The sequence below is a fragment of the Aulostomus chinensis genome, chromosome 5 (genome assembly GCF_037954235.1).
Source record: "Aulostomus chinensis isolate RoL2024-O1b breed Wild chromosome 5, RoL_Achi_v1.0, whole genome shotgun sequence".
NCBI lineage: Eukaryota > Metazoa > Chordata > Actinopteri > Syngnathiformes > Aulostomidae > Aulostomus > Aulostomus chinensis.
In genome coordinates, this window is record NC_141324.1 from 10516940 (window position 1) to 10529710 (window position 12771).

The 12771-nt window shown below is 52.1% G+C and overlaps 1 protein-coding gene across 2 annotated transcripts in view; it reads right to left on the reverse strand.

Annotated features, from left to right (window-relative positions):
• Nucleotides 1-1567: 1567 nt before the first annotated feature.
• Nucleotides 1568-12771, reverse strand: part of chd7 (chromodomain helicase DNA binding protein 7) — a 77661-nt gene continuing 66457 nt past the window's right edge. For both annotated transcript variants that reach the window (XM_086203088.1, XM_086203089.1), the window contains exons 27-41: nt 11937-12040; nt 10417-10546; nt 9397-9512; nt 8851-9265; nt 8442-8650; nt 7315-8304; nt 6884-7050; nt 6492-6746; nt 6178-6348; nt 5854-6087; nt 5553-5771; nt 5216-5356; nt 5031-5135; nt 4749-4920; nt 1568-4639 (exon numbers count right to left, since the gene is read on the reverse strand). In XM_086203088.1, the coding sequence (XP_086059214.1) occupies nt 3645-4639; nt 4749-4920; nt 5031-5135; nt 5216-5356; nt 5553-5771; nt 5854-6087; nt 6178-6348; nt 6492-6746; nt 6884-7050; nt 7315-8304; nt 8442-8650; nt 8851-9265; nt 9397-9512; nt 10417-10546; nt 11937-12040 (4423 nt within the window). In that variant the 3' untranslated portion in view covers nt 1568-3644. The remainder of the gene's footprint in view (nt 4640-4748; nt 4921-5030; nt 5136-5215; nt 5357-5552; nt 5772-5853; nt 6088-6177; nt 6349-6491; nt 6747-6883; nt 7051-7314; nt 8305-8441; nt 8651-8850; nt 9266-9396; nt 9513-10416; nt 10547-11936; nt 12041-12771) is intronic.

Here is a 12771-nt window from a genome sequence, read left to right on the forward strand (position 1 = left end):
TGGAGCGAGAGGTTCTGTTGCTCCAGGAGGACCGACGGCTTGAAAATATTCAGATGAACCCAGATCAAGGACACACGCGCTTGTGTTAGACCTGGGTCATCCAAAGCCAGAGATCTAATTGCCCAGCTGGGATCCAGAGCTGGGATCTAGAGCTGGGATCCAGAGCTGGATCGTGTGCCATGTGATCTCAAGTGGGACGCGAGCCTCGTCTCTCTGTCGGAGCTCAGATGAGCAGAGAATGAAACTTTTAATTTGGATGTTTTTAAGGGTTCTTTTGAGGTTCCATTTTGATCACTTGCTTCCCGTCATTGTTGGTCAGTTGTACTTCGACAGTGGCGAATTCATGGCGTCCCCTAAGCCGTGTGGGCGGGGCATGTTTGTATGCATGACGAATTCCAATCAATCAAATTTAAAATATCGCACTGGAAGTTTGGCCATGTGTTGGTTCCCGTGTTTAATGTCATGTTCTTTCCATGAAAACAACAAACATGAGTGTGACACGTGGGCGACAGTGTCTTGTTACCATGGTAACAGACAACTGTCAGTGCATGGAAGGAAGGAAGTGGTTTTCAGACTAAACTTGCTGGTCCAGCGTGTCGTGAGGTTCCTTCCTGAATACCAGACGGTCATCCACAGTTTTCTGTCATGGTTTTAGTAATACTGGTTCCAGCATACGGTTCTTCAGTCCTGGTTCTCGTTCTGCAGACTAGAACCTGTTTCTGGCTCACGTGATCAGGGATGCAGTTCCTGGTGTCACCTTACTGGTGGAGGTGCTGCTGTGACGGTGTAAAGTAGCATGAGAACTTCAAGGACTACAATAGAAGTGTAATTTAGAAACCGACCACAGAACCTCCTGGAGAACCTTGCTGGAAAGGTTCTAACCCTGAGTGGCCAGGAGACGCGTGACTCTTGGATCCACATTCGTCTTCCTTCAGTTCTCAGCTGGTGAAAATTCCGTTCAGCTCCCAGTTCAACGAGGTGAGCGGGTTTGCGAGTCAACACCGGCGTGTTGCGTTCCTAGCAGGCAGGAGCGGAACCGGCGTGGGCTTTCACTGCTGAAGCCCGTCGGCGCCACAGATAATCTCCCGCTGGTCTGACATACCCGCTCACTGGATGCTCTCCTTTCTGAACCGTTCCGTGCAAGCCCAAGAGCCGGTTCTACTGGATCAGCAGGTTCTGATCAGCCAACCAGTCACTTCTTCAGCTTATCGTCCACGCGCCTGCACGCTCGAGGCGCCATCATGTGATTGGCTGATTACGTGCCTGGTGAGCTGCAGTTGAAGAGGTGGAGCTGAAGCAAGAGCAGGTGAGCGCAGACGTCAGATGGAGGCTGAGGGGGTCCTGGTTCCTCTGGGGGACAAGCGCTGCGTACTCCCTCGGACTCGCAGACCAGATTTACAGGCCCAGCAGAACCTGTTCTGTCTTCAGCACTCCAGGAAAGAACATCACATTTCTCAGATTTCTACAGAAGCCTTCAAGCGGTCGGAGAGGTAGAACCTACTCCTTGAGTCATCGCCTGTCCTAGACAAGTCAAGAGTGATGACGTCAGACCTCGGGGCCTGGCTTCCCTCTACAAGGGTGTCTGGCCCCTCCAGGCCTCCGTAGATCTGAACCTGGTCCATCCTGACGTCGGGAGGTCAACGGGACGTCCGACCAGAGCACGAGACACAGAGACGAGCAGGCTGACGTTTGGTTTCCTAGGCGAATATCAGGATTCACTTTTATTAAAAGCATTATAGCTACAATTCATCATACATGATGTCTCCTTAAAACAAAACAAAGACACACACCAAAAAAACAACAACAAAAAACAACCCCAAAACAAAAAAGAAAGAAAAATACATTTACATGGTATGTCTGTAAACTTCAAGGCTAGATAAGAATTTTGAGGTAATGCTCTTCAGCTTGCTGGCTAAAAGTAACAAAAAGTCCATTTTCAAGAAAGTAGCTAAGTAATAAAGGTACCTGATTATTTCTCTTAACACCAGTGCATCAACAGGAACAGAGTGAGACAAAACTGATTGCAGTACATTTCATTTACAGTTTTAGGTTTGTCTATTCATACGACACTTGTGGTTATTCATATAGTCTGTGAGAGTGTGTGTGTGTGTGTGTGTGTGTGTGTTATGTTGGAACATTCAAAAGCTGCCTTGGTTATTGCTGACTCAGCATTAGCGAGGAGAGCCAGGAGAAGGTTCCTGTGGGCTGGTTCCTCTGCCTGGCTGCTGGATGGTGATGTTAGAGGACCTGGCCGGCGCCGGTGCTTGAATGTCCACTCAGGAATCTGAATCGGCGTGGCGCCTGACTTGTCTCACACACTCCAACCCTCTGGGGGCAGAGACTCATCAAGCACCACTCCTGCTTTTCAAGTATTAAAAAACAATAAAATAACAATAATCAGTGAGCAGATTTGAACTTCCCGTTAAGGTAGAAGCTTCCAGGTTGAGCGAGCGTCTCGGTCCGGCGAGGGCCAGGCCTGGGGGGTCAGTGCGTGTGACTAGAGCAACAGTCTGTAACTAGAGAGGGGCACTGGAGCAGCACGTGGTCACCACCTACCAGGATGTCAGACGGGTTTTAGCACGGCAGTGACCTGGACACGGGGTCCGCCTCATGTGCCCGCGCCCCTCCCCGCTTAAGAGAAACCTGAAGTATCACATCCCTGTGTGGGCCGCCGCTCCGAACCCTTTCACGGAGCCTCCAAGTGGGACGGCTGCTTTCACTGGCGTGAAGCGGGCGGCTCGGAGAGCCCGCCCCCGCTACAGAGCAGCCGCCTCCACACCAGGAGGCAGGACTCAGAGGCCGGCGGCGGAAAGACTCCAGACTGGTGTTCAGACAGTGTGGGACTGGTTTAACAGTATCGGCTCAGCGTGTGCGCACACACACACACACACACACAGCTGAGGGGAAGGTTTAGTGTGTGTAGTGGTAGATGCCTGTTCATGTGGGTGACTCCAGATCACGTGTGTGTGTGTGTGTGTGTGTGTGTGCGTGTGTGTGTGTGTGTGTGTGGTGGTTCAGTGTGAGAGTCTACCTGGTCTGATATGTGAGAACTAGAACAGCTACATCAGCTCCTTTACTCGCCATTCTTCCTGCAGCAGCTCGTCAGACGGACGCCGACTTCAGCGCCGATGCTGGTTCTGGAGGAACCGCTAGAGAGAGCGCCACCAGGTGGACGTCCCTTCTCTTTCTAATGAGATGACGCCAAAAACAAAAGGCAGTCCAGACGAAGAGGAAGAAGCAAAATAAAGGTTTGAGAGCTGAAAGCAGCAATAATAATACAAATAATATTAATAACAATAAAGTAAATAGTCGAAGAAGAGTAATGCCGCCTTCAGCCAGAGGGGGGGGCAGCCGGGAGGACTTCCTCCTCTACTGATCAGACAGACAGACACACACGCACACACACACACACACACACACACACACACACACACACACACACACACACGCTCCTCCTTCCTGTCTGACGGGAGGAAATCTACCTGGCCAAAAAACAAACCATCAAGTTTGAAAGAGAAATCATCAAGAAAAAAAACACAAGACAAAAAAAAATAGTTTGGATATTTGTGTGTGTGTGTGTGTGTGTGTGTGTGTGTGTGTGTGTGTGTAAGAGAGTCCAAGGCCAGTCACTTTTGTGTTGTCTTTCAGTCACTCTTGTCTTCCTGTGGAGACCCCGCCTCCTCCTCCTCACCTCCCATCACCACTTCCTCCGCAGCAGATTCCTCAGCTTCACCTCCAGTCCCCTCCTCCTCCGCTCCTGCCTCCTTCTCCTCGCCCAAGGCACTCTCTCCTACTCCTCGCTCCTCCTCTTGCGCCCCGTCTTCATCCTTTGGAGCTTTCGCCACTGCCGTCTTCTCCTCGTCTCTCGGGGGGTTTGCGGCTGCGGTGTTGCCCCCCAGTGCTCCGGCCATGGCGCTCTGGAGCTCTGCTAGGGTGGAGGCGGGGGAGAACCCAGGCAGGCTGAGCCCCGCGAGGCTCGGAGGCAGGAACATGGAGGGGTAGAGGAGGCCGGGCGCCACCGTGGACAGGAGGAAAGGGTTGAACGCTAGAGAATTGGCGGACATGCCGGCTGCAGCCAACAGAGCAGCTGCGTCCCCGTTGATAGAGTCTGCAGAAGAATCCGCCGCTGGGATCAGAGCCGCTGGAATGGCGCTGTTTGGTGACTTCTCCGCTCCCTCCTCGCCATCTTTCTCCATCCTCCTCTTTTTTGTCTTGTTGACTTCTTCGCTCCCATCAGATACCTCATCACCAGCGCCTCCCGCTTTTTCCTCATCCTGTCTCTTCCTCTTTGATGCAGCTTCCTCACCCTCCCCTCCCTCCCCCGCACCGTTTGTGTTCACTGATACTCCTGCAACTGCGGTGTTGGATGCGGCAGCGGCTGCTGCCAGGTTACCTCCAAACAGCCCGCTCAGGCCAAACATATTGGGGAGAGCAGCGGCCATGTTGGGCAGGCCTCCCATGCCGGGCAGCATGAGAGGCAGCATGGAGGCGGCGGCGGCGTTTGCAGCAGCCTGCTTGGGGTCAGTGGGGGGAGGGAACGCCATCAGACCAGCAGCCAACTGGAGAGACTGGAGGCTCTGGAGGGAGGACAGGTCCATCCCCCCAAAAAGACTGTTCAGCAACAGAGGGTTGATGCCTCCTGTGCGCGCACACACACACACACACACACACACACACACGCGTTAAAATGCATCTCTGAAGTGTGGCAGGAGGTGGGGGGTTGAATGGTTCCTGGAGCTACTGTGTACCTGCTGATGATGCAGCGGTGGCCAGTGAAGCCTGAGCAGCAGCTGCTGCCTGCGCTGCCGCCGCTGCCTTGGCAATCTCCGATTTAGGTCGTCGCCCCCGACGACGGACGCCTTCCTCTCTGACTACAGGGCCTGTCAGGAGGCGGTCGAACATGGCCTCTGGGAGGAAACCCTGCGCGGATGAGAACCTCGGTTAAGACCATCAATTCTCAAAGGAACAACAAGTTGCCGATGCAATCAGGTGACCATCTCCATAGTCACTCAACAGCTGGAGCTACTAACCGACTGCTTGACGATATCTGTCCAATCAGGGGCGATGGAAAACTCTGGGTTTTCCAATAACCATCTGGGAAGTTCCTTCATCGGTGGAGCCATAGCCCCGCCCATCTAGAAACAGGAAGAAGACATGCAGATGAATCTTCTACTGCTCATTTAAATCCAACAGAGTTTGTGACCCGCCCACTCACCTTGCGTCCGTTGCGTCTGTTGACCACAGGCACCCTCTCGTCTCCAGTCAGGGTGTTGATGTCAATCTTGTTGGGGTTTCGACAGCGGTGGCGCTTCTGCTTGGGCTTGGAGAACTGAGACAGCAGCAAGTCCTCACTCTTCTGCAGAGGAAGGACGGAGGGACAGAGGAGGAGAGGCCTGGGTCAGGACTGGAAACTCCAACAACTCAAAGCATCTCAACAACTGCTCAACTGGATGAACTATCAAGAGGAAGAATATTTAGTTCTGATGACATCTGACAGATGGTTGATGCATCACAGAAGCCGTGGCCCCGCCCCCGGATGCTAAACAACATACTGGTGTGAATCCAGCCATGTCCATGGTGTATGTGGGGTGCTGCCTCAGCCACTCTCCCAGGTCTTTGTTGGAAACGGCTGCCTCTTCCTCCTCCAGACTGCCGGACGCCAGAGATCTGGCACTGGGGCTCTGCTCCGAGACGACGGCCACTCGTCTGTGGGAACGCGCAGCTTCCTGAACTACCTCTGCTCCTGAAACCTTGGTCCCGTCCCTCTCATCCTGAGGAACAGAAGGAGATCTCAGGTCATCATGTGCTGGGGTGTACGAGTCCATGAGTGCACGAGTGTTTGGCTTCTCTTACCCCTCCTGGTCTCTTGTTGCCCATGAACAGCAGCTCCAAACCCTCCACATTTTTCCTGCGTCCCCGCCTCCTCCTCATGGTGGGTAGGTCCGCCTCTAGCGAGCCGTTGGCTCGGTGTCCAGACGACGGGGCCTGTTGCAGCAGCTCCATTTGGGCTTTGAGAGAGGCACTTGTCACCATGGTGCCAGGGAAGCTAGCCAATGAGGAGGAAGCCTTGTGGTGATGCTGCATTCCCTGAACACATCAGAGCAGTGTGAGTTGGTGTGTTGGAGTTTGGCATCAGAGGTTATGAACTCAGATCAGAGCAGGGTAGTGGGCGGTCACCTTGGTGAGGTCGATGGCCTGACTCTGAGACTCCACGGTGGCGTGGCTCTCTCTCAGCTGAGCCACCATCTCCATCAGGTTGCGTCTCTTAGCTGCTCTTTCTGCCTCGATCTCAATCTTCCTCCTCCTCCTCCTCCTCTGTCGAGGCACGGCCAAGCCCAGAGCGTCGTCCTGCGACATCAAATGAAATGTTTCAGTTCATGGATGATGTCAGGGTTTGTTTTTGTTGTGCAAGTCATTCAGCTTTAGCATCAGCTGTCATGTGCCTCTCACGAGACGCCACGTGTGCTAATGTGCATACATACAACACTCACATGAACTTGTGGTGACAGTGTTTTGTCTTCACTCCCGCTGTATGGCGTGTGGATGCCCGTCATGGTTAGCTCTGCTAAGCTCCGCCTCTGCAGAGGGCTTTCCGTTCCCGTGGCTATGACTGCTGCAGATACAGTGGTGCCGTTCCCTGGCAACAGGTTGCTGGGGAAGTCAAAGATGTGGCGTCTGTTTACAGGCCACTTGCCCTTAAGCACGGCCTCACAGATGTTGTCCATCCTATTGATCATCACTCGATCCTGAGGGAGGAGACGGAAGACAAGTGAGACGGGAACTTCACACGGCATCATTCAGCCCAGGATTTTGTTGAGTCCACTAAGCTGAGTCTGTAATAGCTGGTAAGGGGAACCAGGCGTACCAGAGCATGCGCACCCACCTTAGGCCAGAAAGAGAAGGCGAAGCTTCGGTCCTGTAGAGGCTGCAGTGCAGACGTTTCCGGCAGATCATCTGGACAAAACCCATCTCTGGTTTCATCTCGGGCCGAGGTGCTGAGAGACGCGATACTCTCCTCATCAAAGTTCTTCTGCTCTGATGCTGCACTTGCTGCAGAGACAGAGGGAGAGTCGCATTCCAGCTCTTTAAGAGTTAACAAGGCATTCAAAAGCTGATTAAACCTCTGCCAATTCATGAGAGGAAATCAGAAATAGGCCTGTGACAAAGTGATGTGTCAGCAATGACGACGACACAAAGAGACCAGTTACCCAGAGACAGGACATGGGGGTTACCACTACAGCGCCATCAACTCATCACCGGTAAACCAAAAAATGAGTTTTGACATGATGGATCAGTCACTCAGCATCACCCTACCTTCAGCCTGCGAGGACTTCTCTGATTTGTCATCTTCATCCATCCTCTCCTCCTCCTCCTCTGGGCTTTTCTCTGTGTCAAGTGACTTTGGAGATTTTGGCGACTGGCAGTTCTTCTCCTCTCCTTCTTCTTCATCTGCAGCCTTGTGGCCTTCTTGTGCTTCGGGACGTTCTGGGACCTCAGGGGTCGTCTCAGGCTCCCTGGGAGCATCAACAGGAGTCATACTTGTCTTCTTTTCTATTAGTTCTTTGTCTTGGTCATCTGCCTGCTCGGAACTCCTCTCTTCTTCTCCTGTGCTCTCTTTTAGCTCTTCCTCCTCCTCTTTTTCCACTTTTGGCTGGGTCTCCTGAATATCCTTCCCTGGGGAAGCAGGGGCACGTTCTTTCCCTTCCCCAGCCTCTCCCTCGTTTTCCTTTTCATCAGGGGTCTCAGATTTGATAGCCAGACTGGCACTGGCATTTCCATCCTCTGCCTCCTCTTTAACCTCCACCATCTCTGCCTTCCCTTCGGTTGTCTTCACTTCCTTCTCCTCTACCTCCTCCTCTTTAGCAGCGTTAATGGCAATTTTGGCAGCAGCTGCAACACTCGCCAGCTCTGCAGGGTTGAGGAGGGGTGCAGGGGCGTTCTCCGCTGCTCCCACCGCAGCTTTGCTGATCTCTCCCTGGGCTCCCACACAAGCACCTGTCCCTCGCTGGCTGGTAAAGCGCTGGTGGGCCTCCAGAAAGGCCAAGGTGGGGTCGTTTAAGATGTGATAATCTGTCCGGCTCACGCCGTGCTTAGAGGCCCCCAGGAGGAGGTCCCGGTCATGACGGCCACACTCCCACCACTCTGGGAGGTCGGGGGAGGGTTGACAGAGCTTGAGGCGTTCCGACAGTAGCGGATGGGGGAGGACCTGCTCTCGAATGCGTCGAAGCAGCTCAATGCGATAGAGGGTGCGAGAGGCACGCTCCTCTGTGATGGGGTCTATAATCAGGGTCGGGTCTGGGAGTTCTGGGTGAGGAAAGGGAGACAGAAGGGTGGACTTTTTTGTAAAAAAACAAAAACAAAACCAACGTTTTGTACAGTTTTGTGCGAGCCCAGTGGGACCACGCGAACAGCAGCCTGCAGTGGAGGACGTCTCCTCTTACCTGTATCAGTCTTCACCTGCATGCGGCAGACACGTTTGCACATCGCTATGAATGAGTAGTAGTACTTCTCCAAGCTCTCATCGGTTTTCTTGTCCAGCCGAGCAAATGCTCGAAACTGCGTCCAGTCGAACTTCTGATGCTGGGTGTCAAAGACGACTCCAAAGGTTGACACCACGCGGTAGAAGTCAGCCTCCTCCCGACGGGTCCATCTGACAGAGACAAGAACACGTGAGAGGCTTTTGGTACCAATGGTGCTGCTGAGTGTGACCGACCCAGTCCATCCTCAGTGAGTCCACTCTTTCAGCCTCTTGTGTAAAAGCAAGGTCAACTACTTGATAAATTAACTGATGTATATCAGGGACATATACTTTTAGTGTCCTTAGTAATGACGTGACAACTGCAAAAGTACCTTTGTCTTCTCTCCTTATAGTACAAAGCTCCATCAGCCATCAGGGGGCTGGCACTCATCACAGGGGACTCCTCTGGAATGAACTGACCCCCTTTGGCAAAGTACGCACTTCCTTTAGGGAGAAATGTGCTTCCTTCAGCCATGAACACCCCTGCTGCATCTTGGATGTAGGCTCCTCCTGCCTCAGTAACCATGGCGATGGTGGGCAGGAACTCCCTGCGCCGTCTTCTGCGACCATCAGGTCTGTTGAGGGCCTCCTGGCGGAGCTGCTCTCTGCGATTGGAGCGCTGGTAGGCTGTGATGAGGCGACGCAGGCGGGCTGTCAGAGCCGAGGCGGCTGGCCAATAGAGACGCTCGCTGGAACCTGTGGCTCCACCGGCGGAAGGCACGCTTTGACCATTTTCAGCCGATTTACCTTTGAGAGAGGAGAATGAAAAGCAGACTGAGGTTACTGTCAATAATTAGGAAAAGCAATTTAAGTCAAAATTCTGTTGAATTATTTGATTTTTGAAGAGATTTCCTCGTCTGGCTGGATTCAAAGTTCACCTTCAGCTTCACCCTCCATGGTGTCGTCTTTGTCGTCCAGGGGAGAGTTGGTGAAGTCATCCATGTCGTCTTTGAACGGCATGCGGAGTGGTTTGTACTCCGGATCCTCGTCCTCACTGTTGAGGTGGGAAATGATCTGTTTTATTTTCAAGGAAGCAAAAAACTGCTCGTGTTCACAGTTTGATTCTCTAATTTAAATTTTCCCTTGATGATTAAGGGTAGAATTTAAAAATAAAAATTAACCTTAAAAAAGCCTTTTTGTTCAATCACTTAAGGACACATCTGAGCGTGAGGCGAGCTCAGACCAGCCAACCGCGGGCCTCCAGCCCCAGTTAAAGCTGCAAGTATCACTGCCCGCATCCACTAGGTGGCGTAGGAAAACACGGATGTTGCCGTACATCAGGTGAGGACAACGTGGAGTCATTTTGGTTGAAATCAAATTATAGTTTTTTTTACTGCCAGCTTACTTCCTGTATGCTATAGGTGGCGCCATGAGGCACTTAAATTCAGTTTGAAGACTCTGAATTTTGATAAGTTTGGAGGAGATCTGACCATGTGGAGTCTAGAGGACATCCAAGTGTACATCACTTCCTGTTGCCACCAGGTGGCACCATTTCTGATCCGCTGATAGATCTCATGGAATCTTCCCTGGCCTGTACTGCAACCCTCCATCTGGTTGGACGCTAATGTGGCAGGTAGTTTTTGCGTAAGCTGACAGACACACGAACCACCATGAGCTCTTTGGCGGAGGTCACAACATGGCGAAGATATAACGGATATGCCATTGTGGCGCTCACCACGTGCTGCTTCCCACACCCTCCACAGGAGAAACTCGCCACAATCGTTTAAAAAATAATCATTCTTTCAGACTTTAAAAATCAAAGAAGCATCTTTCACCACTTAGTCTCAGTATTTCTGGAGAAATGGTGTATAAGGTGACAAAATGAAGGTATAAGGAAGGAGACTACAAGGGGGAAACAGCAAAGAGGTTGGTTATTGGTCAGTGATGCCTGCTCTTACCCCTCCACACCATCTGCCATCATATCCGAGCCCCTCTGCTCAGCAGCGATAGCCTTGGCGTCCGGCATGCCCACCCTCTCCAAGAAACACAGGGAGGGGTCGGCTCGCATGGAGTTATACTTCTCATATCCTGGACAGAGAGAGACGAGTTGGAATACAAACCCCAGAATCCACGTCAGCCTCTAACTGGATCTCCATCAGACACTGGTCCATTCTTCCGCATTACATGGACAGAAAGCTCATCGGGAAACAATGCAATCTTTCAACACACACACGCATGAGCGCACACACGCAGACACACACACACTTAAACATGCATACAGCATCCATATTAAATGAAAGAATAGACAAAAACAGCAGCAGAAGGGCAGACCCCTGGAGCCAGCTGCTGACAAGACACACAGCCTGTGAGAGTGTGTGTGTCCCTGTATGTACACTTGCTGCCCTGCTGCATGTGTGTGTGTTTATCCAAGTGAGCCTGCAGGTGCTCATTTGTGTCAGAGAGAGGGTGTGTGTGTGTGTGTGAGTGAAACAGTGTGTGTTTGCCCGTTAGGGGCATTCAGGCAGAACAGATTAGATGTGCAGATCGCACTGAGACACATTTTGAAGGAAAGAGTGGGAGGCAAAACATGGAAGAATTTCAAAAAAGCCCCAAAAAGAAGAACCTGATGGAGCAGGTGCGATGGAGGGAACATGAGAGAGGAAGGAGCGGCAGAGAGGAGTAGAGGGTCAGGAGGCAGGAGCACCGTAGCCCCGGCGCCTCCTCTGAGCCCTTCACTCATTTCACATTTCAATTAGGAGAGATGTGACTCATTGTTCCCAACGTCTCTCCGTCACACCCTGCATCACCCACAGCCCAGCGTTAATCATCCCAGCCCGTACAGGCCATCACTCAGCAGTGTGTGTGTGTCCGTGTGTGTCAGATGCATTGTGTGCTTGCATACAAGGCTCCCTCTTTGTGTGTGTGTGTGTGTTAGTCCCCCCAAGGGCCTCCCTAGTCAATGGGGATTATGATTAACTATTGGTGAGCCCTTGTGTGTGTGTGTGTGTGTGTGTGTGTGTGTGTGTGTGTTAATTGAATTGTAGTGAGTGGCTATGATGGAAGAATTATGACAATTAAGCCAAATTAATATGAATGAGGGTCTCCATCTGCAACCCACTTCCAGGACACAGCTTCACTGGTCTGTCACTGGCAGTCACGTCCAGGCCCAGCACGCCCGGGAGGGTCACCCCCCCATGGGTCTTCTAACAACCAGGTTAACAGTTCAGCAATGATGTGACTTATAATTAGCATTGACACACTTCGCTGGTGGTGAGCAGCAGCCATCAATACTGCTGATAACACACCGAGCCTGAAGGCTGTGTACCACTGTCACCATAGCAACACCAATCAACCGGTGGCGGTACGAGTGGCGGGATGTGTGTTGCCAGGCCCGATATTCAGTGGGTTGTAAGTTGCTCGTGTGACTGGTGCAGACATGTCTACGGGCTGACCAGCGAGGTGGGGGGTGACTTCTTACCATGTTTGAAGACACCGATGAGCAGGGACTTGTCCGCCTCGCTGTCCCACCAGTCGGCTGGGACCTCGGCGTGGAAAGGCTGGGGGATCCAGATGTCCAACTCACTGTGGGCGGAGACCATGAATGTGTTTACCCAAGCAAACTTCTCATCTGTACACGGTCAACTTTTTTCATCATCAGAGGCCAGCGTCTGCAGAGACCCCCACCTCTGTCGGGGACCTGCAGTCAGGAGACCAGTACTGCCAGTTACTGGGCCCCCAGACCAGCAACCACGAGACTCGAGTAGTTGATCACTCCACAACAAACCAGTTCATAATAATTAACAGAGATGTAAAAAAAAAAAAAAAAGCTTTGACAGCTGAAAGAAAAAAATCTGGATCCGCCTTGTTATTCACGCCCCTGACCCCGCCTCCGTGCCCCCGGCCTGCTGACACACAGCAGCTGTGACCTCCTGGGCTCTGGTGACGACACCAGCGTAGTATCAGCTACATGTACGACTGTTCCAGAACCCTTCTTACTGCTGCAAATAAACCATCTGAACCAGTCTGGTGGGAGCAGCTGATGGTCACGTAGCGCTGTTTGATGCCAGACACTCATGTTGAGGTACATGTATGAGGAAGTACTGCAGGATGGTTCTGCTGGCTTTGCACTAGCGTTACCAGCTTTATTATGAGTGTTTTACCAGTGATGTCGAGGCATCCAAGGCTGCCATATATGGGCGTGCTCCCTGCATGCACCCGCCCCCTGCCAGGCTTTGATGGTTTTGTAGTTTTACTGCTGAGCTTCTCACTGTAACACCGTAAAGTGGCTCCCAGAAGACGTGCCCAGAGAGTCA